Source organism: Lissotriton vulgaris, unplaced genomic scaffold, assembly GCF_964263255.1.
Source record: "Lissotriton vulgaris unplaced genomic scaffold, aLisVul1.2 SCAFFOLD_1642, whole genome shotgun sequence".
Taxonomy (NCBI): Eukaryota; Metazoa; Chordata; class Amphibia; order Caudata; family Salamandridae; genus Lissotriton; species Lissotriton vulgaris.
Window position 1 is genome coordinate 168,478 of NW_028248131.1, and position 27,877 is coordinate 196,354.

The 27,877-nt window shown below is 50.1% G+C and overlaps 1 protein-coding gene across 1 annotated transcript in view; it reads left to right on the forward strand.

Annotated features, from left to right (window-relative positions):
• The first annotated feature begins 22,525 nt into the window (after positions 1-22,525).
• Positions 22,526-27,877, forward strand: part of LOC147664924 (ornithine decarboxylase antizyme 3-like) — a 29,331-nt gene continuing 23,979 nt past the window's right edge. The window contains exon 1 of the mRNA XM_086949886.1: positions 22,526-22,548. Coding sequence (XP_086806012.1) covers positions 22,526-22,548 — 23 coding nt within the window. The remainder of the gene's footprint in view (positions 22,549-27,877) is intronic.

Sequence of the window (27,877 nt, forward strand, 5' to 3'; positions counted from 1 at the left end):
TTTATTATGTCCAAATATTATTTTCTATGTGTGCTTTTGTTTTTTATGCTATCCAAGTAAAGAATAGAAATAAAGGAACCAAATAAATAAATGAAATAGAGTCATGGTAGTTTTTCTCATTGCTTGCTTGGAAAATGGGCAATACAATGGACGTACAAAAATCCACGACTTGAACAAGCAACTTTCTCTTCTTCAGCCCAAGCAGAACTTTATGGAAAACTATGCACCCCCTTCCCTGTATATCAGGAGTCTACTGAGATGCAACCTTCTCTCCCACCCCTTCGTCCACCTAATGTAGCATGTGCACTGGTCTAATCTCTTACTCGCGCTGAGATACACCACTTAGCAAGGAGGTCGTTTTCTTTGGTGCAGCAGGTGCAGTGGCACCGGGGCCAAGGAGGCCACTGAATCATTGCGGTATTTTACTATCCCGACAACAGTCACAGGGGCCAGGTTCCTTGCTCGCACCTGGCACACTTGCTGTGCTGCTGCGCCTTAGTATATGGGTTGAAACCCTTTAATTCTGGATGCTAAGTGGTACACCCCCGTTCAGGGCAAGAGATGGGGGTGCACGCAGGTGGACGATGTCCACCCACTATTTTCACAGGGTGGATGCCATCCACCCTGCCAAGAAGTTGGGCCCCACTGAAAAATATGCTGAATTCGTTTCGGTGTAATTTGCAAAGACCAGGACACATTCTGGAGCGCCTGCACGTTGTCTGCTTTCGATACGCAACAACGTGCAGCCGGGGAGGGGGCTTTCTTAGTTCAGACTCCTGCTGGGCCCATAACAAAGGCTAAATCTGAGGGGTCACCAGGTCTCCTTTTGTTGGAGTCTCCTGGCTGGGAGAGGTCAGGAGCCTCACACCCAGAAGCAAATGCAGCAGATGGGAAACAAAGGCTCACACCTTGTTAGCACCTCTCACATACTTATGAGAGGCAGCTTTTCACTTTGTTCAGTCCCTTTTTACAAGATATGCTTTCACAATAAGAAAGTCAGATGTGTTGGTCTTTCCCTGTATTTACACAAAATAAATGTAATTTATATAGTGCTTACTACCCCTGAAGAGGTGTTGAAATAACTTAAGTACCACTATTTTTTCTTGTAAAGCACTATGGGTAGAGAAAGTTTATGCAGACAAACGGCTACATGGTTTTATGTATAGCTTACAAAAGTGTAAATCTTCTGCCTAAATCAGGAAGGTTTCCCTATATACTCGCAATGTGCTCCAATGTACTCATGATAGACATGTTAAACATATATGTAAGGACTTAAGATCTGATGTCACTTCCTATGATGCCACTTCCTGTGATGTCACGCGCCATGAGTCACGTGCTGTGGTGTCACACGCCGTGATGTCACGCGCCAGGATGCCATTTGCATTCTGATTAATTAGGTTAGTCCCCCCCCACTTCTTTTTTAGGTCTCGCCTAAGCAGCGCGCATGCGTTGCATAGGAGGACCTTTAGCCGTCACTCTGGTCAATTTCAAGCACACACTCATGCTTGTGGCGTCATCCACCTTGTGGGAGCGAGCAAGGGCGCGCCACAAGCATGAGTGCAGTGCTTGAAAATGAGCAGACTGCTAGCGCGTGCGCGCACCACTCGCGGATGCACTCCTCCGCCTCTCTCTCCCTCTCTGACATCCCTACTGCTGCAGCCTGCACGCCTTTTTTGTTTTACTCAGCGCGAGGCGCGCATGCGCTTGTTTTACTAATCCTCCTTTTCCTCTCTTACCTTTCCCTCTCATGTACACTTTTTCTATTTCTTCCTCTGTTATCCCATATTTTAATTATTCCTTCATTCCTGTTTCTCGCTTTCCTTTGATCTGCATTCCAGCCCACCACCCACACCTGCATGCATTGTATTACCTAAATTTCATTTATTTGCGTATTGTCTGAAGGCAGAAGAAGCCCACATATGTCTCATCAATGTTTTATTGGGAGTATGACACAGTCCATAAGCCTCTCAATCCCAGGGACAGGCCTTGCTTTTTATGCTGCTTTCAGTGCTTACTTGTCGCCATAATTCACTGTACTTTCCAGAGCCCTGCTGTCTGTTATGTTGTTTGGATGCCAAGTTTTCTCTTTCTTTTTCTGCGCAGTACTTTCCTGACAGAAGGGTATAAATAAGGCTGCGCCTCGAGCTGTCACACTCAAAGTACGACTGGAAGCTAAGGACACTCAGCCTTCGATCCGGAAGTGATCCCTTGACTCCCGAGGACCACCGTCTGCCAAGCCGAAGTAATGGCCTGCGTCCCTGCCTTGAAGAACGAGGCAAGTAGCAGAGATCAGCCGGCAAGGCTCGAAGTAATATTCAATATGCAGGAAATATGTGATCTTGGATGCAAGTGGCGGGGGGCACCAGGGGCGGTGATAGACAGGGAAGACTAAATACCTTGCAAGTATTTTGCTGGTCCGATCATCTGGAGAAGTGTGGCTCAATGATTAGAGCGGCAGACCCTGATGCAGAGGTCAGACCTGGGACCAGGGTTCAATTCCTGACGCGGCAGGGTCTTGAGCTCAAAATGTCCACAGACTTGATAATTCTTGCCTCGGTGCCTACTCAAATCATGGGTTCACACTCTGCAACTCTGGGCAATAGCTTGCTTAATCTCCACTACGGCCCTACCGCGATGGGATGCCTGGTCTTCACCTTGGGGATGCCCAGTAGGGGTTATCTCGCAGGGAAAGCCAGGACGGGTTCCCAAAGCAAGCGCTAAGAGACCTGTCAGTGATTTGGCGCTATATAAATCGAAATTAACATAACATAACATATACACATGCTTAGAAAATATTGGCTGAAACTGCCTACTTACGGATAGTTAAACATGTATTTCTGTTTTTTAAAACACAGATTTACGACATTGAATCACTTACGTATAATTTAGGAAACTCCCATTTTGTAATCTCCAGTCTGTTAATTCATTCTTGAGATGGGGCTATATCATGAATACGGCAACCCGTAACATACACCTTGCAGTCGAATCACTGCAGCAGGTGCATTAACTCACTGCTTGAAGTCCTCCCGACTGGATTCTGTGGTCAATAGATTATATACAAATCTCTGCAACAGGTACCCTAACACACTAACCAAACTCTCTTTCTCTCTCTCTATCTCTCTCTCGCTCTTAATCTCTCTCTCACTCTTGATCTCTCTCTCTCGCTCTTGATTCAGTCTCTCTCTCTACCCCCTCTCCCTCTGTCTCCCTCCGTCTCTCTTTCTATTCCTCTCTCTCGCTTCCTTGATCTCTTTCTCGATCTCTCTCTCTTTCTTGATCTCTCTCTCTCTCTATTGATCTTTCTTTCTCTCTCTCTGTCTCGCACTCTCTCTCTTGATCTTTCTCTCTCCCTGAATTTCTCGATTAGGATTGGGACCCATGAGCTGTATGTGGGTCTCTACAGGTAATATATAATCCCACTGAAATACTGCAAGTCATGTAACCAGTGACCTGCAGATTACACACAGTGCTTTAATATATACAGCTTGTTTACTTTCATCTTGTTCGCCCTTTTCATAAGTTTTTTGTTAGACCTGACATCATTGGCTTGAGTCTCTCCTCCATTTTTTCTGTTTACCTCCACTGTTTTACGATGTTTTTGCTGGATAATGCTTTGGGCACTGTGCCACTGCTGATCAGTGCCACGGTGCAAGTGCTCCCTATGTTAAATTGAAGTATCGATTGAATTCCATGTTTGGCTTATTTGGTTTACTGTCAGTCCCTAGTCTAGTGCACCAGGAGTGCCGGGGCTTGTAAATACAAATGCCGCTCGTGGGCTTGCAGCACGTGTTGTGCCACCCACCAGAGCGGCCTCGTAAAAGAATGTCTACGGGTCGGTCATTGCGAGACCTACGCGCAGTCTGGTACTGTCACGCTAACTGCGCAAGTACAACTACTTGCCAGTCCCTAAACCTTCCCTTAACTTCATGTTAGTCACCCCTATGGTAGGCCCACGGGCAGGGTACATTGTAAGTATAAGGTAGGACAAGCCTGACCAAGTTGGCATGTCCTAATAGTGAATTACAGCCATATTCGTTTTTCACTATTGCGAGGTAACCTGCTCTCCATTAGTTAGAATGGGCTGCCGGGATTATTAATGCTATGATCCTAGCTGGCTCGGGGAGCATGGTGCAATGTCGAGTTTGGTATCCCTGAACTCGGGGTTTAATTACGCATCCGTTGGTGTGGATGGTTTTTGGACTCTGGGTTTGAAAATAGCACTTTTAGAAAGTGTCTATTTTCTTGTCTAACCATTTCTGGTTTCTGCTGGTTTTGCGTGTGTGTGACAGGAGCTGGGTGGCTCCAGAGGTCTGGATGAGTCAGTGTGGGATGAGTGGGACATTTGCGTTGAGAGTAGGGGGAGAGTAGTTGCTGATAGCCTGCCCTGCCTGATACAATGCTGGCTCCACCTCCCGCCAAGCGACTGATGGCTCTGTGCCTGCCATGGACGATCCTAGCCCCACCTCCTACCAGGAGGCCGATAGCTCTGCTCCCTGCCAGTGACAATGCTGGCTCCACCTCCTGCTGGGCGTCTGAGGACCCAGCCCTGCTCAGTGAATAGGCCAGGTGCCTCTGCCTGGCTCCACCCACAACAGACCCAGGATGTTGGGAAATTCCCCTGCATGGACAAAGGAATCAAAGCCAAAAAGGGGTATAAGAGAAGGACCCCTGAACCAAGAATTTAGATCACTTCTGACAAGGAAACCTGAACCAAGGACAAGAAGCCTGCTGATCCAAGGACTTGCCTACCCCTTCTGCCAGTGTGCTGTTTGCTGGGGGGAATCCTGCAGTGCTTCTTTATTTTTGCCGAGGAACCAGGAGAGAGGAACTGTGTGTGTACTCTCACGCTTTGCTAAGAAAATCTCCAAGGACTGGAAGAGTGCCAGTCTCCTGTTGAAGTCACAGGGCTAAAGGACTTCATCTGCTTAAAGTGCTATTTGCTGGAACCTGTGAATCCGGCACCTCTGAAAGAACCAGCAATCTCGACGCCGACGGACGTCGCTGAATCCAGCTCGACATAGTGATTAACGGCTCCAGTGTCCCGCTTCCTCGACGCCGGCCGCCGGGCCCGATCGACGCCAGCAGCAACGCCAGTGAGTAGTGAGTTCGGCTCCAGCTCCAAGGGACCTCGTGTCTGCACCGCTGCTGATCGCATCGCCCTCGTGCCCTCTCGACGCCGTGAGCGCTGCTCACTCTTGCAACAGAATCATCGACATCGACGACTACTGAGGCCTGATCGACACCGAAGACGCAACGCCGGATTGCTCGACGCCGCTGATCATCGTGTGCTTCACTTTCCTAAGGTACTGTGCTGTTGGGGGTCCGTGTGACTCCGGACTCGACGTAGCGCTCCTCGCGGTCGACGCCGAACCTTTGGATTAACTTTGCCTCGACGTCGTGTGACTCCCGTGTGGGTTACATTGTTGCCAAGAACTGTGTTTCCAGGAAGAAGAGTTGCTTTTGATACGAAAGACTTTGTGCTAAAGAAGAAACTACATTTGAACTATTATTTTCCCTTCCAAGAGTATTTATTAAGATTGTGTATATTTTTGTCGTTATTTGGTCTTGTGCTAAGCCTTATATAAAAATCCTTATTTTTATAATACTACTGTGTCGTGTCCATTTGTAGCGTATTCACTTTATTACTGTATGTGGTCATAAATGCTTAACGCACAGCCTCTGAGATAAGCCTGTCTGCTCTGCCAAGCTACCGAGGGGGTGAGCAGGGGTTATCAAAGGGTGTGATCCCCTTGCCCTGACTAGAAAAGGTGTGTCCCTATTTGTCAGAAGTGTATACCTCTGCCAACTAGAGACAGCCGGTTCTAACATTGGTGGGTCAGCGGTGAGGATTTGAACTTTGCATTTATGACCCATGTGCAGTGATTAGTGTGCGCTACATAGTGAAAGCAGACCATAGCGCAGCCACAATCTAATTTGGAAGGATCCTATTTTTGGTTCTCCGCTTTTCTGAAGCTTGATTTTTTTTAACACTGCCAGTTTTGACCATGAGTGAAACCGGAGTCACTACCCCTGTTGTTGCTGTGGAGGGATTTGAAAGAGCAAAGATAAAGAAATACAGGAAGAAGCAGCTGCAACACTTTTGCGAGCAGTTTAAAGTTCCTACCACAGGCCTCGAAATTAAAGACGATTTTCGCAAAGCTTTGGAGGCCTGGTTGGAGTCCAGAGATCCCTCTGATGCGGTGGTGGTACCGCCAGGGGAAGGGGATGAGGAGGCGCCAGTGAATGGGCCTGTGTCCTCTCCCGGTAGCAGTGTTTCCTCCAAAGGTCTTTCCCCTGAAGAAAGAGAAGAAAGGGCGAAGGAGCGTGCATACAACATGGAATGGCAAGGCTAAAGATAAATGGGCAGTTGGAGTTAGAAAATGCAAGAGGTAGGAGAGAAGCTGATTTGGAGACCGAAAGGTTGGATTTTGAAAGAGAGAAGTTAGCTTTGGAGCGTGATACCAAGTTGAGGGAGTTGGACATCCAAGCTAAGAAGTTAGAATTGAATCCCTCTGGTGGCAGCATCCCATCTGGGCCTGCAGAAAGTAGGTTTTATTTTCCCAAAGATGTGATAAAAGATTATCATAGGAACGAAGATATTGGTCAATGGTTTAAAGCGTATGAGTTAGCATTGTTGGCCCACCGGGTCCCTGAGAAGGATTGGGGAGCGGGGTTGTGGGGTCGCTTTGTGAATGAGGGAAGAGATACCCTGTTAGACATGCCTGTTGAGGATAGGATGTCGTATGCTCATATGAAAGATGCTTTAATGTTGCGGTATGGCCTAACCCCCGAGAAGTACAGACAAGCTTTTAGAGAATGTAAGAAGTTGCCTGGTACGACGTGGGTTGAATATGTGTCTTATTTTTGCAGAGCCATGGATGGTTGGGTAAAGGGCAGCAAAGTGGAAAGTTATGAAGCTCTTTATGATTTGTTTGCTTGGGAGAATTTGTCTAATAACTGTTTTCCAGAGCTGCGCCAGCACCTTATTGATAGCAAGATATCTAACCCTAGAAAACTTGCTGAGGAGGCGGACCGCTGGGTCAGTATCAGGGTCCACAAGGGTCCAGTGGGAGACTCAGCCAAAGGTGGGCAGGTTCCCCAGCAGAAGAGTGGGGGGGACAAGGGTAAACAGAAGGAGTCCCAGAAAGGGCCCCAAAGTAATCCCCAAGGGAACCAAGGGAAAGGTTCCCAGCCTCCCCCTGAAAAGAAGCCAGGGGCCCCGACGGGTAAACCTGTTCATAGGGGCCCCCTCACCTGCTACGTTTGTGGGCAGGTGGGACACCGGTATTATGACCCCCAGTGTCCCATGAAGAATTCGAATGCACCGCCGCGTGCACCCCCCGTCAGTTGGCAAGTGTAGCCCTGGGAGGGGAGGAGATGGTTGTCCCTGGTGGGAGGGGTCCCACAGAAATGTCCCTGGTCTCGCTAGGAGACATGCAAATGGTCCCTCCACCCCCGTTGCCTAGTAACATTAGTAAATATAGGCTGTGGGTGACCATTAATGGCCATAGAATGGAAGCTCTCAGAGACACCGGAGTGAGTGTGACAGCTGTCAAGTGTCACTTGGTGTCCAGAGAGCAGGTGGTTCCCCACGCATTCTACCCCGTGATAGCTGCTGACAACTCCCAGAAAGAGTGCAAGGTAGCTCAAGTTTCCTTTGAATGGGGGGGAGTTTCAGGTACTCTTCAGGTTGCTGTGAGGCCCGCCATGCCTGTCGATTGTCTCCTGGGCAATGATTTAGAAGACTCCCCTTGGGCTAAGGTGGAGAGGGAGACGCATTTGAAAATGTTGGGTGTGCCAGAGTGGGTGTGTGCAACCACTCGATCGATGACAGCGAGTAAGGGTGTTGATGGGGTCCCGGAGCCTGAAAATACGGCCCAGGACCCAGCTGTGAAGAGAAGAGGCAGGAGGTGCGGGAAACTGGCCCCCGTAGTTCCCGTGGTCCAGGAGGAGGTAGACCCTGAGGGGGATGCCCTGGAGCCCACAGGGGAACAAATTGCTGAACTGGGAGACCTGCCCGAGCTGACCCATTGGCAGCAGGATGGTGGTCCCTCCAGGGAGGAATTCTGTGCGGAACAGAAAGTGTGCCCTTCCCTTGTGGGTATGAGGCAGCAGGCCTCAGCCCAAACTTCCGGTGATCAGTCAGGGTCACATTTTGTGTACTGGGAGAACGACCTCCTGTATAGCGAGCCTAAGGCTGCTGAGACTGGGTCAGCCCGTGTGCTGGTGGTACCCCAGTGCTTCAGAGCCTTCCTACTGGGTTTGGCTCATGACGTTCCGTTAGCTGGACATCTGGGGCAGGACAAGACCTATGACAGGCTTGTCACCCATTTTTATTGGCCTCAGATGCGAAGGGATGTAGACATCCATTGTAAGACTTGTCACACTTGCCAGGCAAGTGGGAAAAGCGGAAGGAAGCAGAAGGCCCCCCTTTAACCTTTTCCAGTGGTCAGTACCCCCTTTGACCGGGTGGGGATTGACATTGTTGGGCCCCTGGACCCCAAGACAGCCCTGGGAAACAGGTTTATCCTGGTCTTGGTGGACCATGCCGCACGGTACCCGGAAGCCATCCCTCTCCGAACAGTGACGGCCCCCGTGGTGGGACGGGCACTGATGGGTGTTTTCTCCCGGATGGGGTTCCCCAGAGAGGTGGTGTCAGACCGGGGCACCAACTTAATTTCCAACTATATGAAGTCTCTGTGGAAGGAGTGTGGGGTAACCTACAAGTTCACCACTCCTTACCACCCTCAAGGAAATGGGCTGGTTGAAAGATTCAACCGGACCCTTAAAGGCATGATCATGGGTCTTGAAGAACCAATGAGGCGGAAATGGGACGTCCTCTTGCCATGCCTGTTGTTTGCTTACCATGAGGTGCCGCAGAAGTCTCTAGGGTTCAGCCCCTTTGAGCTTTTGTATGGTCACCCGGTAAGAGGGCCTTTGAGTCTGGTCAAAGAAGGCTGGGAGCAATCTCCCAGGAAACCTCCCCAGGATGTATACAGTTACATGCTGGCCTTCAGGAACCAGACTCGGCGCTTCAGAGATCTTGCTCAGGCAAATCTGGAGGCCAGCCAGGAGGAGATGAAGCGTTGGTACGACCGGAATGCCACTCTGGTAGAGCTTCAGCCTGGTCAGGAAGTTTGGGTCATGTCCCCTGTGGAACCTTGTGCGCTCAAGGACAGGTGGACTGGACCGTTTAAGGTTGTGGAGAAGAAGAGCGATGTCACCTTCTTGGTGGACTTGAAATCTCCCAGGAACCCCTTGAGGGTCCTGCATGTCAACCGTTTGAAGCCCCACTTAGAAAGGTCCGAAGTGGGCATGCTCCTAGCTACAGATGCTGGAATGGAGGAGGAGAGTGAGCCTCTTCCCGACCTCCTGTGTGCTAAAGAGCAAGATGGGTCAGTGGATGGTGTGGTCCTCTCTGACACACTGACCCTTGAGCAGAAGCAGGATTGTCGCCAACTGTTGGGACAATTCCCTGATCTGTTTTCCTTGGTTCCGGGTGTCACTCATTGGTGTGTCCATGGCGTTGACACCGGAGACAGCCCTCCTGTGAAGCACAAGGCTTACAGGGTGACTGACAAGGTCCGAGCATACATTAAGGAGGAGGTCTCCAAAATGTTTGTGTTAGGGGTGGTTGAGTCCTCTAGCAGTCCTTGGGCCAGCCCAGTGGTCTTGGTCCCGAAGGCTGCAGCGCCTGGTGCTTCACCAGAACTTCGGTTCTGTGTGGATTACCGAGGACTCAATTCAGTCACGAAGACTGACGCGCACCCTATCCCCAGAGCTGATGAGCTCATCGATCGGTTGGGGGCTGCCCGGTACCTTAGTACGTTTGATTTAACGTCTGGGTACTGGCAGATCGCCTTGACTGATGGGGCGAAGGAGAGGTCTGCATTCTCCACACCAGATGGGCTATACCAGTTCCGGGTGATGCCCTTTGGGATGAAGAATGCCCCTGCCACCTTCCAGAGGTTGGTCAACCAGGTCTTGGCTGGACTGGAGGATTTCAGTGCCGCCTACCTGGACGACATCGCAGTGTTCAGCGCCAGCTCGGAGTAACACTTGCATCACCTCCAGGAAGTGTTGTTGGCCCTGCGCAGAGCAGGCCTCACAATCAAAGCCAGTAAGTGCCAGATTGGGCAGGGTTCTGTGGTGTACTTGGGGCACCAAGTAGGGAGCGGCAAAGTTGCCCCCCTGCAACCCAAGATTGATACCATCCTGGCTTGGGCGCCGCCCAAAACCCAAACTCAGGTGAGAGCCTTCTTAGGACTCACGGGTTATTACAGGAGGTTTGTCAAGGATTACGGTAACATCGTGCACCCCTTGACTTCGCTGACTTCCAGGAAGCAGCCACGAAACGTGATCTGGACTGATGCCTGTCAAACGGCCTTCGATACCCTGAAAACTGCAATGTGCACAGCACCTATACTCCAGGCACCCGACTTTTCGAAAGAATTTATTGTCCAGACGGACGCTTCAGAGCATGGCGTGGGGGCTGTTCTGGCTCAGGTGAATGAAGAGGGCCGAGACTTGCCTGTAGCCTTCATCAGTCAGAGGTTACTTCCCAGGGAACAGAGGTGGAGTGCGATAGAGAGAGAAGCATTTGCTGTGGTCTGGGCACTGAAGAAGCTAAGACCCTACCTGTTTGGGACTCACTTCCGGGTTCAGACAGACCACAGGCCCCTCAGATGGTTGATGCAGATGAGGGGCGAGAATCCAAAACTGTTGAGGTGGTCCATTTCTCTACAGGGGATGGACTTCACGGTGGAACACCGCCCTGGTACAGATCACGCCAATGCTGATGGTCTGTCCAGATTTTTCCGCCTTAGTGATGAGGACTCCCTAGGTCAAGGGTAGTTCTCCCCACATTTCAGCTGGAGGGGACACGTGTTAGACCTGACATCATTGGCTTGAGTCTCTCCTCCATTTTTTCTGTTTGCCTCCACTGTTTTACGATGTTTTTGCTGGATAATGCTTTGGGCACTGTGCCACTGCTGATCAGTGCCACGGTGCAAGTGCTCCCTATGTTAAATTGAAGTATCGATTGAATTCCATGTTTGGCTTATTTGGTTTACTGTCAGTCCCTAGTCTAGTGCACCAGGAGTGCCGGGGCTTGTAAATACAAATGCCGCTCGTGGGCTTGCAGCACGTGTTGTGCCACCCACCAGAGCGGCCTCGTAAAAGAATGTCTACGGGTCGGTCATTGCGAGACCTACGTGCAGTCTGGTACTGTCACGCTAACTGCGCAAGTACAACTACTTGCCAGTCCCTAAACCTTCCCTTAACTTCATGTTAGTCACCCCTATGGTAGGCCCACGGGCAGGGTGCATTGTAAGTATAAGGTAGGACAAGCCTGACCAAGTTGGCATGTCCTAATAGTGAATTACAGCCATATTCGTTTTTCACTATTGCGAGGTAACCTGCTCTCCATTAGTTAGAATGGGCTGCCGGGATTATTAATGCTATGATCCTAGCTGGCTCGGGGAGCATGGTGCAATGTCGAGTTTGGTATCCCTGAACTCGGGGTTTAATTACGCATCCGTTGGTGTGGATGGTTTTGGGATTCTGGGTTTGAAAATAGCACTTTTAGAAAGTGTCTATTTTCTTGTCTAACCATTTCTGGTTTCTGCTGGTTTTGCGTGTGTGTGACTGGAGCTGGGTGGCTCCAGGGGTCTGGATGAGTCAGTGTGGGATGAGTGGGACATTTGCGTTGAGAGTAGGGGAAGAGTAGTTGCTGATAGCCTGCCCTGCCTGATACAATGCTGGCTCCACCTCCCGCCAAGCGACTGATGACTCTGTGCCTGCCATGGACGATCCTAGCCCCACCTCCTACCAGGAGGCCGATAGCTCTGCTCCTGCCAGTGACAATGCAAGCTCCACCTCCTGCTGGGCGTCTGAGGACCCAGCCCTGCTCAGTGAATAGGCCAGGTGCCTCTGCCTGGCTCCACCTACAACAGACCCAGGATGTTGGGAAATTCCCCTGCATGGACAAAGGGATCAAAGCCAAAAAGGGGTATAAGAGAAGGACCCCTGAACCAAGAATTTAGATCACTTCTGACAAGGAAACCTGAACCAAGGACAAGAAGCCTGCTGATCCAAGGACTTGCCTACCCCTTCTGCCAGTGTGCTGTTTGCTGGGGGGAATCCTGCAGTGCTTCTTTATTTTTGCCGAGGAACCAGGAGAGAGGAACTGTGTGTGTACTCTCACGCTTTGCTAAGAAAATCTCCAAGGACTGGAAGACTGCCAGTCTCCTGTTGAAGTCACAGGGCTAAAGGACTTCATCTGCTTAAAGTGCTATTTGCTGGAACCTGTGAATCCGGCACCTCTGAAAGAACCAGCAATCTCGACGCCGACGGACGTCGCCGAATCCAGCTCGACATAGTGAGTAACGGCTCCAGTGTCCCGCTTCCTCGACGCCGGCCGCCGGGCCCGATCGACGCCAGCAGCAACGCCAGTGAGTAGTGAGTTCGGCTCCAGCTCCAAGGGACCTCGTGTCTGCACCGCTGCTGATCGCATCGCCCTCGTGCCCTCTCGACGCCGTGAGCGCTGCTCACTCTTGCAACAGAATCATCGACATCGACGACTACTGAGGCTTGATCGACACCGAAGACGCGACGCCGGATTGCTCGACGCCGCTGATCATCGTGTGCTTCACTTTCCTAAGGTACTGTGTTGTTGGGGGTCCGTGTGACTCCGGGCTCGACGTAGCGCTCCTCGCGGTCGACGCCGAACCTTTGGATTAACTTTGCCTCGACGTCGTGTGACTCCCATGTGGGTTACATTGTTGCCAAGAACTGTGTTTCCAGGAAGAAGAGTTGCTTTTGATACGAAAGACTTTGTGCTAAAGAAGAAACTACATTTGAACTATTATTTTCCCTTCCAAGAGTATTTATTAAGATTGTGTATATTTTTGTCGTTATTTGGTCTTGTGCTAAGCCTTATATAAAAATCCTTATTTTTATAATACTACTGTGTCATGTACATTTGTAGCGTATTCACTTTATTACTGTATGTGGTCATAAATGCTTAACGCACAGCCTCTGAGATAAGCCTGTCTGCTCTGCCAAGCTACCGAGGGGGTGAGCAGGGGTTATCAAAGGGTGTGATCCCCTTGCCCTGACTAGAAAAGGTGTGTCCCTATTTGTCAGAAGTGTATACCTCTGCCAACTAGAGACAGCCGGTTCTAACATTTTTTATTTTATTTTTGCTGTTGTGACGCTTGTGATTTTTCTGGCTAGGCAGCGCTTGCGCTGTCTCTTCGAGACATGCTGTTTACAATTCGTAGGCTTGCCATTTGTTCGCTTGAACGCCGCTCGTGTTTGCCCCCTCTTCTCCCTTAGAACATTGACCAAGTACCCGTGTCTATCCGCTGCTCCTGTTTTTGGAGCTACTTTTTTATTTGGATTTATGCATCCCATATCAGTGTTCATGTTTTCACTTGCTCCGTCCCCTCTCACCCACCCGCTCTGTACCCTCTCACCCTCCCACTTCCCTGTTGTTTGAACCAGGTTCGAGTCTCGGTGCTGGATATGAGTGGAGGTTCACTCACGGTCCGGTCTTACAGGGTCTAGGGTTAGAACCCCGGAGACAAGAGCATTTGATAGCCGATAGGTCTCGCCTTTGGGACCTTATAAGTGTTTAGCCATGCAACAGTTGATGTTGTTGCACGAAGGATATTGTGCTGCATAACTAAATACTTATAAGGCACCAAAGGCAAGACCAGTCCTGCCAAGTATCACGCATCAGGTGTGACACTAACGCATTTCAATGTGGTGTTCCGCATCACCGCACTGAAATGAATTGTCACACATTTTTAATGCTACTCTGAAACTCGCCATGCCAGGGTGCTAGCGCACGCGCCGGGGCCTGTGACAGCTGTGTGCCGGCTCAGTTGTTCCCTGCTGTAGACTCACTTGCCAGCAGCTGGCTCAGACAGTTAACAAACAGTTAAAGGTCTGTCTACTGAGCGCTGGCTGTGAGTGTGACAAATGTTACAATCTGCCCTGGCTGCATTTAATTCCCAGTCCCGCCAGCGGCGCTGCTGTTAATCACTGACTGACACTCACTGCCCAATTAGACTCGACGGACCCAGACGGGGCCTGCCCTCAGCTCAGCAGAGGTTGCTACTGGCTGTGCCACGGTGCCGTGGTGGTGGGGGGGATCATTCGGATCATGTGACACCACGTCCTGGAACACAGGAAGTGAGGTTGTCAGAAAAGACTGGGGACTTGAGGCTGAGAGAGACAGTGAGTTGAGTGCTGCCTCAGCCTGCGCATAAATGAATAAATACCCCCGGCCCGACGTGGTTGGACCCGCCCGGTACCGTCTTGGTGATTGCTCTGGCACAGCTAGAGTTACTGCATTCATTGCAGTCTGGAATAGTTGAGGTCCGTCCCTTTTAAAGCGGAGGATCGATTCTCTGACCCGCGACCCCGCCCAGGCAACTACGGCGGCCGAGTCCCAAGATGTGAGATTCCAGAGCTGTGCTTTCCTGTTACAAAATATTGATTTCAGGTGAGATTGTCACCTGTCAGCTTCACGGATCACTCTGGTTTGTTTGTAGTGCAACACGCATGGTAGTGATTAAATTGCAGAATCATGGTTTCTGATGTTATCCTTAAAAAAGGCTTAATGGTTAAATAATTGGCGTTCATAAACTTATTTGCTGTGAAGTGGATTTTGACCACAGTGTTATTGAAAGCAACAACAGTATGATGCGTGTGGCCTGGTATGGATCTGCAGTGTGAAATAACTGTGCCTTGTGAGGCTGAGGTTTGCCCTGTTTAAAGTGCATCTGTTTGTCAGTATTTGCCACTGCAGCTTTAGTCTGCAGTGGGAGTGACACATGTTGGCTTTGGGGATTGCACTTCTCTGGGCACTGGAGTCTGGGCCGGCTTTAGCTAAGCACTTAAGCTTGCTCTTATGCTTCTTCAGAAAGCAGGTAGAGCTGACTTCTTGGCACAGTAGACAAATGTGTAAGAACCAGGGAGAAGGGAGAATAATGCATATCTGCATTCACATCCATGCCCTTTTCGGGGGTATACACCTGTTACAACGCATTTGTTACAATGCACTACCGTTACAACGCAACTTTTACAACGCATACCATTACAACGCATTGCGCTGGGGGGCGCTCTAGGATAGGGAATAAGTATAATTTACTATCCAACACCTTCCCTAGGGTCCACGGGGACTGGAGTTAGAATAGTAAATTATACTTACCACTATCCAGCACCTCAAAGCGCTATGCGTTGTAATGGTATGCGTTGTAATGGTCGCGTTGTAACGGTAGGTAGTTGTAATAGTATGCGGAGTAACATGGTACATCCCTTTTCGGGACCAGAAAGCGACGAGCAGCAGAGGTGTTACCTACGTGAACATGTCCGCATCTTCAAACCACAACACTGAATAAAGATCAGTGACAGGGTTTGAGGTTCTGCCGTGGGTTGTAGTGGAGACCAGTCAGACTCTAGGTATCAGGCCCGGTGGGCAAGACTGACAGGACACCCCTCTGTGAGCAGGATCTCTGTCCTAGGTACATTGCCCCACGGAGTACTCTGGTTGGTATTATAACCTGTGATTTGCAGGCTCTACAGTCCTACGGTCCAAAGTTGCACAAACGTCGCTGTAATAGGGGAATTACCCCACTAAGCACTCTAGTTGATATTAAAACCTGTGATTTTCGGGCCCTACAGCCTTGCATCCTAGAGTTGCAAAAAAAACATGTTGTAAGTACTCCACTAAACACTCTGGCTAGTATTATAACGTGTGATTCTCAAGATATAAATCTATAGTCTATAATAACCTCCAATGAACTATCCGTCCAGGTACTGGTGACCTAGTGCCTACAGCAGTCTCCAATATTTGCATCAAACTTACTGTGGTTTCCTGCTCACATTTTAACCTGCAAGTTTGATTTTTTTTTTTTTTTTTTTAAATATATTTTTATTGCAGGAATCAGTAAATCAATACAGTAACGACCAGCATGGTATCATAAGCAATAGTAACAGAATAAAGCCCTCTGGCCCCCCTCCATAAAGTCTGTACACAGCCAACCAGCCCACAACCCTGGGGTCGGGCGGCGAATTGCAATGGGGGTCAGTAGGATGCTGGAGCTGGTCCGGATAATGCACTGTCCGTCATCTGCTTTTCCAAACAAGCCTAAAACCCCCAAAATAAACACCCTCCCCATAAACGTCTACTAACTAAGAGAAACCCCCCCCCCACCACCAGCGCCGGGGAGCTATCAACATAGGATCTGCTATCGGACCCACGGGGAATGCAATAGGGCTGTCAGTATTAACGTTCACCGGGACTCGGGGTGAGTCGCTTCTTCGCTTTCAGAGTCGCTAGGGGCACTATAATCCCTGAGGGCCTGCACCAACATTTCCCACTCCAACGCGGCCTCCTGCGCCTTCTCATTACCCTGCCTCCAAGCCAGTTGATATCTCAGTGCGCTCTCTCCCGCCGCCCACTTCAAAAGCTCACTGTGCCATCTGCCGCCCGCCGGACCAGCCTGTGCCTTCCAGTTCCTAGTCACCTCTCGTTTAGCAAGGAGGAGCCCCAGGTCGATAAACTTACTAGAAATTTTATTCCTGGGGGTATGGGGAAACCAGTGTAGGAGCCCCACCGCCGCATCCAATGATAAGAGTCTCCCTGTCACCGAATCCAGGGTCGTCGCTACCTCCTGCCAGAAGGATGTCAGTCCTGGACAGGCCCATAACATGTGTAGGAGGTCCGCCTCCTGAGCCGGGCATCTAGGGCATTCCGCCGAGGCCGTGGCAAAATAACGCCTGACTTTCATCGGGGTCAGGTACGCTCTATGGAGAACATAATAGTGGACCAGTTGGAAACGGGCATTGCGTGTGCCCTTCCAGGCCCGTCTCACCAACTGGGACCAGGTCGTTTCCGGGATCTCCCTACCAATGTCCTCCTCCCAGCGGGTCCTCAAAGTGGTGAGAGGAGCCGATCCCTCGGTAATCAACCTGCCGTATAGGCAAGTAACCGCCTTCACCGTGCCCGCCGACATCATTACGTACTGGCACACCTGAGATAAGTGGGGTTCCTCCTGCCCGTTCTTCCAGTGTGCCTGGATCGCTCGTACAATGGCCGAGTGCAGCAGAAAGTCGCCTCGGGAGATCCCGAAGCGGTCAATGAGATCCTGGAAGGACAAGAGCGCGCCGTCCTCGTACAGATCACCAACGAGCTGTAAACCGGAATCCTCCCAGGCCGCCAAACGTGACCAATCCCCTCCGTGGGGGAGGGCCGTCAGCATCCCCAACGGTATTTCAGGCGCATATGGTGTTCTCAGTTGGCCTCGGGCGTGGGCCCGATTCCAACACATATTTACAACAAGGGGTGGTGAGGGACAGAGTCTCTGAATTAAACAGAATACTCTCACCCAGTCAAGAGATCAGGGCTAGATCCAACACCGTTTTTTAGCTCACTGCACCATCCCAGTTTCAGAACCTGGCTGTATGCAAATTAGTCTGTTCCTGTCCCAGTGCATGATGGGAACAGGGCAAACCAAACTACAAAAGCCAATTCTTACACTGGGAAGGAAACAAGCTACCGGGGACCGGTTTCTGGCATTTCAGCCTCTTCGGCCCGGCTTGCTTGAATCCTGATGGTGCAATGAGCAAGGGACTCACATCTGAGTATACCCTTCCACGCTTAGGGTGGACAAAAATATTTACAACAAGGGGTGGTGAGGGACAGAGTCTCTGAATTAAACAGAATACTCTCACCCAGTCAAGAGATCAGGGCCGATTCCAACACAGGCAGACAGTCCGCTCCTCCATCGACAAGTCCCTCAGGACTAAACGTTGTCGCAGCGCTATAAAGGAGAGAACATGCCTGGCCATACCTGTCCCTCTTCCGTCTTCCGGGCCCCGGAATTCCCTGGCGATCTCCTGGGTGAAGGTCTGGAGCTGTGCCGCCAGATAATACTTTTCGAAGTCCGGCACAGGGAGCCCCCCCTCGTCTTTCGGCCTCATCAAGGTATTGAGGGCCACCCGCCGCCGGCCCGTTCCCCAGAGGAATCCGACCACCATGGAGCGTAATCGACGGAACGTGGCCGGTGGGACCCAGATCGGCAAAGTCCGGAAGTAATATAATAACCGGGGAAGCGCCACCATTTTGAGCAGGGCGATACGTCCCGCCACTGAGAGCGGCAGCGTGGCCCAAAAGTCCATGCAACCTCGGAGTGCTCGAATGCAGCGGGCAATGTTTCCATCTAGGAGGTCGGGTTGTTCGTGGTAAACGAATACCCCAAGGTACTTAAAGCAGTCGGGTTCCCATCTAATCTCCCTACTCAGCGCAGGGGCGGGGGTACCCCTGCGTATCGGAAAGAGACAGGTCTTAGACCAGTTCACTCGGAGGCCCGAGACCTCTCCGAACTCCGTGAGCGCTAATTCCGCTCCCCGTAAAGCGTCGACCGGGTCCTCTAGGAAGAGCAACAGGTCGTCCGCATAAAGCGAGACATGATGCGGGCCCGCAGACGTCCATAAGCCCGTATAGTGGGCTCCCGAGCGAAGGTGCAGCGCCAGTGGCTCCACCGCCAGCGCAAAAAGAAGCGGGGACAAGGAGCACCCTTGCCGCGTGCCTCGTTCCACCGGATATCGCGATGAAATCAATGGGCCCGCTCGGACCCTGGCCGATGCAGAAGCATAAAGAACCGTGGTCCATCGGACAAATCCCTCCCCTAGGCCGAATCTCCGTAACACCGTGCAGAGGTAGTCCCACTCTAGGCAATCAAAAACCTTCTCCAGGTCCACCGATAAGACTACCGGGGACGGGGCATCCACAAATGGCTCCCCTAGCAAACGGAACAACCTACGAATATTCATAGTCGTGTTCCGCCGTGGGATGAAACCGGCCTGGTCCTCATGCACCAGAGAACTCATGTGTCCCAGCAGCCTCGTGGCCAAGATGCTGCTCAGTATTTTGTAGTCCACCGTCAACATCGATAGGGGACGGTAGGACCCCGGGTCGGATGAGTCTCGGCCCGGTTTGAGGAGAGGAACCACCAGCGCCTCACACATCGAGCTCGGGAGTCGCCCCAGCCTCTTCGCCTCCCTGTAGACCACCAGTAATCGAGGGGCTAGTAGGTCAGCGTAAGCTGCATAAAACTCCACTGGTAGGCCATCTAGGCCCGGGGTCTTGTTTCTCGCCATCCGTTTAATGGCCCCGCGGATCTCCCCTAATTCAATGTCGGAACCCAGAGTTTTCGCCACTTCCTGCTCCACCGTGCGGAGCTCCAGTGGGCGAAGGTAATTATTAAGCCGGTCTGGGTCACGTGCGGAGCGACTGCGGTATAAACATTCATAATAATGCCGGAAGCAACTAAGAATCTCCGGTTGGGTGCATACCTCGGTTCCGTCTGCCCCACACATATTTGTCGTCGTTTGGGACTGGCGCGTAGGGTTGGCCAACCACGCCCACAACGCACTCGCCCTGTCCCCCTCCGCGATAGACCGGACCGTATAGGCCTTATAATCAAAACAGCGGAGCCGTTCAACCTCCACTGCCACCTTCTCCCTCGCCTCCGCCGTTTGTGCTTGCAATTCCGGGTGTCCGGGGCGTCGAATCTCAAACTCGCGGAGTTCCCGGTCCGCTGTGTCTAGATCAGCCAGGATGACGCGCCTCATGCCCACCTTCTTGGAGATACAGTAGCCCCTCACCACTACCTTAAAAGCGTCCCATTCTAACGCCCTAGTACTCGCGGAGCCGCCGTTGGACGCAAAATAATCCGATATTCTCTCCCCCAAGTCCGCCTTGAAGACACTGTCCTCGAGGATCTCGGGTCGCAATTTCCAGGTGGGCACCGCCGGCGTCCCCGGAAACCAGCGAAGGTCCAGTAGGAGGGGGTTATGGTCCGAGATGGTCCTCGATAAGTACTCCGATCGGACCGCTGCCGAAACCAGTTCGGGCGATCCAAGAAATCCGTCTAGTCTGACATGCAACTCATGGAGGCTCGAGAAATATGAATATCCCTAGTTGCGGGGTGATGCGCCCTCCAAATGTCCGCCAAACCCCAGCGGGTCTGCCAATCCTGACGACCCTTAGCCGTGCGACGGACCGGGGAATCGGGAAGCGGGGGATGCGAGCGGTCTATGTCCACATCCACTACAGAGTTGAAGTCTCCCCCCAGCAGGAGGGGCCCGGCGAAAAAGTGGGCCAACGAGCCCGATAACCTGGAAAGGAAGGCAGTCTGGTCCACATTAGGAGCATATACACAGCAAACATTCAGGTCCCTCCCCCCTAGAGTGCCCGAGATGGCCACGAAACGCCCCTCTGGGTCCAATACTGTCCTCGTGACTTGGAAGGGGACCCCTGCCCTGATCCATATTAGCGCCCCCCTGGCATAAGCAGAGTACGACGTGGAAAAGACCTGCCCCCGCCACCTACGCTGAAGCGCCGCCCCTTCCGCCTTGTTCAGATGAGTTTCCTGTAGCAGCGCCATTTGCACTCCCCTACGCACTAAATAAGCGTGGACCTTGTGGCGCCTGGACATAGTGTGAAGCCCCCTTACGTTCCAAGTAACACATTTCAAGTTAGCAACATCAGCCATTGTCCCAGATTGTTCTTGCACAGTCCCCCCATCCGGGTCCCCTCAAAGAAAAGACATCAATCCTCCCAGCGCTGATGGCGGCCATTTTCCCCAACCCCAACCAAACAACCCAAAAACCAACCAAACTCCCCCCCACCCACCCCAGAACAGGACCCAAACTGCACCATCTAGATCCCATCCAAACCTCGTCCTCTATCAACCCCAGAACCCCCTCTAATCCTACGGTCGCCACCGTAGGAAGGCCTTATGGGCCAGGTGCGGGCTGGGCGGAGGCAGTGGGCCCTCGTTGCCCAGGCCACCAGGACTATAACAAGCCCCAAACAGTGCCAATACCTCCCGGGGCAAAAGCAGAGGCCCCCCAACCCTCTCCCCCTCATTGTCATTAGTAAGGAACGGCAACCGCCTCCCCCCTGCCGGGCCCCCACCCAAAACAAAGCAGTATACCCCGTTACCCTTGTCCGTCCCTGCAAGTTTGATTTATAATATTTTTCACTTGCTATGTTCTTTCGTTTCCCTTTTCTCTCTTTTAAACATGGTTTCCTTATGGTGGTAATCTCTCATTTTATGTATTTGTCTTATATGTGATTTGTATCTCTTTTTGCAGTTTCATTTTGCCATTATTTTCTGTTCTCTAGCTCTGTTCCCTTTGTTTTTTCTTCACCATCATCTTTTTCCATCTCTTAACCTTGGTGTATGTATCTGTAATTGACTTTTAATTCATGTTATTTTGCCCTTTATCTCTTTATTTGCTGCCTTTTTCAAGCTCTGCACATTATTATACTAATTTCATATACTTTATTATATTTTTCTGCCATTCCTTGCTGCGCTCATTCTTTAATTTCCGCCCGTCTCTTTCCATTGTATTTCCTCCTCCCGTCTCTCCATTCTGCTCCTTTGTATGTATCTTGACCCGTCCGTGATTTGTCACTGCTGTTAGTGGTGTATGTACAGCAGTCTGCTGATTGTAGAGAACACACACATGGACAGGAGTGCCACAAAAGAAGCTTGGAAGAATGTGACAGCAGACAGATAGGTGGGTCAGTGCAAGTAACCCATAGAGCATCTCTTTCCGCACCTGAGAGTTCAGGGTTTGCTCTTCCTACTCTACAGACGCCCTGGACACCATAGTTAGGGTCCGTAGTCTGCAACTGTGGTGCACTTCAAGCTCTTTTACTTCAATAAACCAGCAATTTGGCATTCATGTATCACTACTAGGCCCTCCTGCGAAGTTTCGGCCCTTCCATTCCTGGTGCTTTGCAGCAGTTTTAAGATGATCTTAGAGCTTCTCTGCTCAAATGGGTGTAATTTCTGATATTTATATGTTTCCCCTGTCTTCATTGGTTGATTTTGCTCGCAAGAAAGTGTCACTCATAGTTGTTGAATGTCACTTATAAATACACTGAAATTATGAAAACGTCACACATGAGCAATCTGAAACCTTGGCAGCTATCGAAGACATATTGGCGTTCCCAATGCTTGTTTAGGACATGTGCCATGCCCCCATTACATCTCAGTTGATGAAGTCCTCACTTCGTCTGTCCATCATAATGTCCAAACCGCGCCCATTTTCAAGAATCAGTTTCCCTCCTCTTTCGACAGTTGCCGCGGCCAGGGGCGTAACACAGGCCCTCCGCCTGCACGGAGGGCTCCGTGGTCTCCGGCCCGTGACACCGCCTCGGCGTCACGCGTGTCACGCCTCTCCTGCTCGGTGTCACAATGGCCCTGTCAGGGCAGGCGGCGTCGGGCGCAGGCCTCCCCTGGGCCCAGTTATTCGGTCAAGGGGAGGCGATGTGACTGCTGTGGGCCGCCTCTGCTCTCCTGCGCTTAGTTCCCTTCCCTGTAAATCTCCTTGGGAGACGGAGGCCAAGTCGTTCTCGATGGTGAAAACAGCCCCTCGTCTCTAGGCTCTTAGCAATAACGGACTCTCCTCTGACACCTTCTGCGCCCCCGGAACCATGTCGTCACCCGAAAGAAAGAGGTAAGGGAGGCTGACCGAAGGGGAACCGGGGAAAGGCCGGGGGATGCCGGAAAGGGAGAGGGGAGGCTGCCGACCTTGGAGCCGGGGAACCTTTGTTCGAATCTCGGCGTCGTCTGCTCAATATCCTGTTATTCTGGGCAAATCACTTCATCTCCCCGTGCCTCCAAAAAAAGAATCTGTCGATGTGTAATGCAACTGGTGCTCATGTAAAGCGCTCCAATACCTTCGAGTCGAGTTTGCGCTATATTAATCTACAAAAAAAAAATACAAATAATAAGGGCATATTGGTGGATAGAAGGATACGAGAGAATGGTATATCTGGGGGCAGTAAGTATGCAGGAATTTTTCTTAGGCAATCCCTCGTTTTTTTCTTTTCTTAATTAACTCAAAGCTGTAAATGGTTTAATGCTGTTTTATCTCGTCTTTTTAATTATTTATTAAGTGTTTTAACTAATAACATGAATTGTATTTTTATTGTTATGTGCTTTTAAGATATTTCTATATCGAAATAAAGCTTTGAATGAGAAATGCAGGAAATTGTGGGTATTTTAGAAGAGCTATATCGGGAGGACTGGGGAGCTATATATAATATTCCTGATATATCTCAGTCCAATATTGGTTGTATACAACTCCCATTGATGCCCTTGGACACATATCATGCGTGACACCTTATGTCTCAGATTTTTTAGCCAACAGTATTTTATATACTACACATCAGAAGCCCACGATTAGAACGGCAAGGCTGAAACTACAAATCCCAGCATGCAAATTGACTGGCTGAAGGTACTTTGCATAACATGGCTTGAACTATCAGCTACGCTTTAATAGTTACTGTTGTTGGAATGCACACGTCTGCCATTGGTACCACTTGTTTCCGATGCCTCTCTGGAACGTGCGTTGCTGAATATTCTGGTCCGGAATGTGTCTGGTTGCAGGCCTCAAGGCTGTTCCTAGAGGCTTCAGGCCTTTCTGGGTTGTGTGACGCTGTAGTCTTTAGAGGTCAGGGATATTTTGATGGCCATTTTGCTTTGGGGATCTGTAAGGAATAATGTATTCTTTTTCATTCTCTAGGCATCATTTCTATATCCTACTATGGTATTGGAGGAGTATGTTATCCATTTTACGATTTGATATTCTCTGTTGAGGTTGCACAGCACCTACTCTTGTTTGTGGCTTCCTTACCCTTTTGTTCTTCCAGAGTCCTCTTTCTATGCTTGTGGAATGTAGATGTCTTCTCACTTAATGGTCTCTCAAAGCCTTTGCCGAGTCAGCTGTAGAACATTTCCACTTTGTGGGGGGAGGCGTGAATTGATGGTAGTTGAATGCTGACAGGTTGAGGTTCTTCTTTTCTCAGGAATACATTTTGCCACTTTTCCTCTGGTAATTGTTCTGCTCAGGAGGATCACAGGAAAGGAGACAATGTGATGGTCCCTCCTCACTAGTGGGGCATTTCATGTTATGACAGTGAGTCCCAGCACAGTGAGAGTTATGTAGAAAGTCTGATCAGCTGCTTGTGTCAGCCCAGAGACTAGTTGAAAGAGACTAAGGACCTCTAGATTTCTCTTGATTCATTTTATTTTGGTGAGGTCAGGTTGGCCAAACCAGATGCTTAGATCTCCCAGGATGCACACACATTTGTGTTTTTTTTGTGCTCAAGGCAGCATCATAGTCAGGCATCAGTAAATGCTCAGTTGTTTGGCGTCGATTTTATATTAATGCATGTTACAAAGAATGGAAGGGAAGAGGAGCAGCGGATGAAAACATTTGTTTTTAATGAAGTCTTGAAAGTTTGTCGTTTAGGGTGTTTTTGATGACCACAGCAAGCCACCCCCAGTCTTTTTGGTGGTTTAATATCAGGATTATGTATCCTGGTGGTATGGCCTCATGCCATGTTGGTGGCGCATCATCACCTAGCTAGTCTTCTGTGATGACCATGAGGTCAGGAGAGGAGTTTGAGTTCAGGGTTTTTGTTTGTAGATCGTGTGTTGATGAGATAGTTCAGTTTCCGACAGGAGAACATATGGATCTGGTTAGCATTCCAGGAGTGTTAGCGAAGCGGAGCAAAGTTTGAGTCTTTTTCAATTAGATGAGTAGGTCATTGAAACGACAATGTTTATAGCCTGTTAGGATATGTTTAACATTACGCTGCTATTTTATTGTTACTCAGGCAAAATTTCGGGGATAATTCAAGTATGTGAATCTATGAAAGATCCAATGGTGGAGGACATGGTAAATTTGGCTACTGTCTGCCTTTGCGGAATAGTCCGCTTCTGTTCCTAACCTGCGGTGTGGCCTGGGTGGATACAGCCGCATCAAGTATTGTTTTTCCTTCCTCCCCCGGTCTTTAGAGAACTCTACAAGTGATGGTGAAGGACAGTCAACACACAACATACAAGGAGAGACAAAAAGAGTGGTACCAGAGGTGTACTCTATCCAAGGTAGGGAGAAGCCATGGAAGAACACCAAAACAAGGCAATAGATATGATCTTGAGGTGGCAAGGCACTAATAGTGGTGCCTGCCCTGCCCTGGTAATGTTTCTTAAACGCAGCACCTGTTCTGGACATATAGATATAGTTGAGTTATGCCGAAAGATTCTTGATTTTCAGATCTAGTTCTTGCTTCCAGGCAATGGAGTGCACCGCGTATTGGCAAAAATGTGGCCCCAAGCAATTAGGGTTGTCCTTCTCACTTGGATGTGAAAACACACACTATGACTAGACAAAACATGCACTCTGCTGAAACTGCAGTAAATTCCTTGAACTTGGTCCTCGGAATCTAAAGAATTGGACTGAGGATGTGTCTCAGTGGTTGAGGGATGAGAAAATGGGATGGGCAGAACCCTCCCCGTCTTGATGGACCAGACACTAGTGCTTGTGGCCTCGTAAATCACCATGAATCTTGAGTGAGTAAATGTCACTAGAATCCCTAGCAGTTAGTGTTGGGACAGCATATTTCTCAATTTGTCTCTTATACTGCAGAATGTTTCATAACTTCTTTTAAAAGACACATGACTTAATTGTAGAGAAGAAGGCTCTAGTGGATTTCTTATTTAGACCCCGCCAACAAAGCTGAAATAAAAGAATAATTAAAGATCAGTGTGTTTAATGTTAGGTTTAGAAAGAGTATGAAAACCCAGTCTTCCTTACTGTAGGAGGCTGGCTTAGTATATGGTGCAAACATATTTAAGTGAAGCACCTTGCACTAATCCAGACAAACCTAGTGGTGTTTTTAGTGGTCTTAAATCTGTGGAGAGCAGCTTTCAGGCTTAGTCCAGAAGGAGTGTTAAACAGTTTGTTTTACCAGTACTAATTCTGTAGCGTAAGTGAAGCGGAAAAGAACCACACAGCATAGTTATAAAAATAGTAATATTATACACACTCACTAACACATTGGTATATCTCCTACTCAGAGATATTAACACAATACGCACAATATTTCAAAAGGAGAACAGGTAAGTAGCACAAATACACAGTGGTGTCCAGGGAGAGACCAAACCATATACTAATAAAGTGGAATGGGTACAGCGACTGAAGTCGAGACTTGACCCAGAAGACTGATAGGAGCTCAGGACCCAAGGAACCACCAAGGTAAGTACCCAGGAACCCCACAGAGGCAGTGTGCGGAGTGAAAACACAGCTGCATACTCAATGCAAGTCAACGGGGAAATCAAGTTTGCAGTTTTCAAGAAGGACCCTTCCCAGAGGACTATGAAGGAATCCCTTGGAAGATGGAAGGTTAGAGAGTCACCCCACCCGTCTATAGCCCAGGAACCAGGATACCTACACCAGGGAAGCCGGGTGCATAGGTGCAAAGTGATATTGGAAACCGCCGTAGACCACAATGGAGGACTTCAGTGAAGATGCCGCTAGTGAAGAAGGTGAAGGAGTTCAGTGGAATCCAAGGGTGGATTCTTGAAGAGGAGTACCTGCAAGCAAAGCAGAGGGGACATAGTCTATGGCACTCTGGAGTGACCAGGAGGCAAGGAAGACCAATACCACAGATGAGGGAAGATGGTGGAGAGTTGACGGTGGCCTTGTCGCTGCAGCTGTGAGAACCAGGCAACGCTGTGGAAGACAAGGAGCCATTAACGAGCTGTTCCACGTCGAAAGTCGAGAGCCAGAGGGTCAGTGTCTGGCGGGAGCACCAACAAGCCTTGGCAGCAGCAACAGACAAGGAAAACAAAGAAGGTGCAAGCAGGGGAGCTAACTGGAGCCAAAGAAGACCCTCAAGAGGACCCACAGGGCAAAGACACAGGAGTGGCCCTCGAGCAGCTCACCAAGGATGCAGGCCCACGGTGCAGATGATGTGATGAGGACGAAGATTTTGGTAGCAAGAGATGCTGGAGCTTCTTGGAGCCCAAAGATCTCTGGAGGAGAGCGTCAACAAGCCTTGGCAACGACAAGTTGACGTGGTGCACAGGGGTGCTGTTTCAGTGGTTCCGACGAGAGATACTGGCTTCAAACTCCGTGAGAAGACCGCGTAGGCCTCAAGGAAGTTGCAGAACCACCACCTGTGTTGATGGGCCTTTCAAAGTTCGGAGGGCGTCGGGAGCAGCAGACCAGTCAGCTTAGTTGTGGTGCCTGCAGATGCAGGGGAGTAGCTCCTTCACTCCAAGAGAGATTCCTTCGGATGCCTTTGATGCCCACAGGCCTGGAGAAGAACCTGTATGAAGCACAGGCACAGACGGCGCAGAAGACTGGCAGGACAACGAGACCAGGTGCAGCACGAGTCTTCCCAGATGCAGTCTCGGGTCCCAAGGCAAAGTCCAACAAAGCCATAGTGCCCAGACGGTAGAAGTAGACTTGGTTTTGGATCTGAATCAAGATTCCCATGACGAATCGGAAGAGCCACTCACAGGTAAGCCTTTAAGCACCCTAGGGAAAGGGTTGGGACGATTCAGGGGTCCCTCCCAAGGGAGGGGCTGGACAGAGGGGATGATGCTCCCATGTTCTTTGTCCAGGAGCCAACAGCTCACTGAGCTGGTTCCTACTGGAGTATGCGAGGAGGCACCAAATGTGCCCTTCAAAGCAGTCTAGTGGCGCTGGCATGCGCCCCACCCCAGCCTAATACACTAAGTCCGGTCTGGAAGGTGTTTACAACTCCCTGTGAAAGAAAAGCTATTGTTCTACCTTCCCCTGGTCGAGCCTGGCTCGGAAGCAGGAGGGCAGAATTGTGTCTGTGGTCCCTGGGGGAGCCCCCCAGTACTTTGGACCCTACATCCAACACTGAAATCGGTGTTGGGGTAGGATTCAAACATGTTTGATACTAAACATGACCAGTTTCGGTGCAGCTAATATATAGTTAGACATCTAGTAAATGACTTGATGT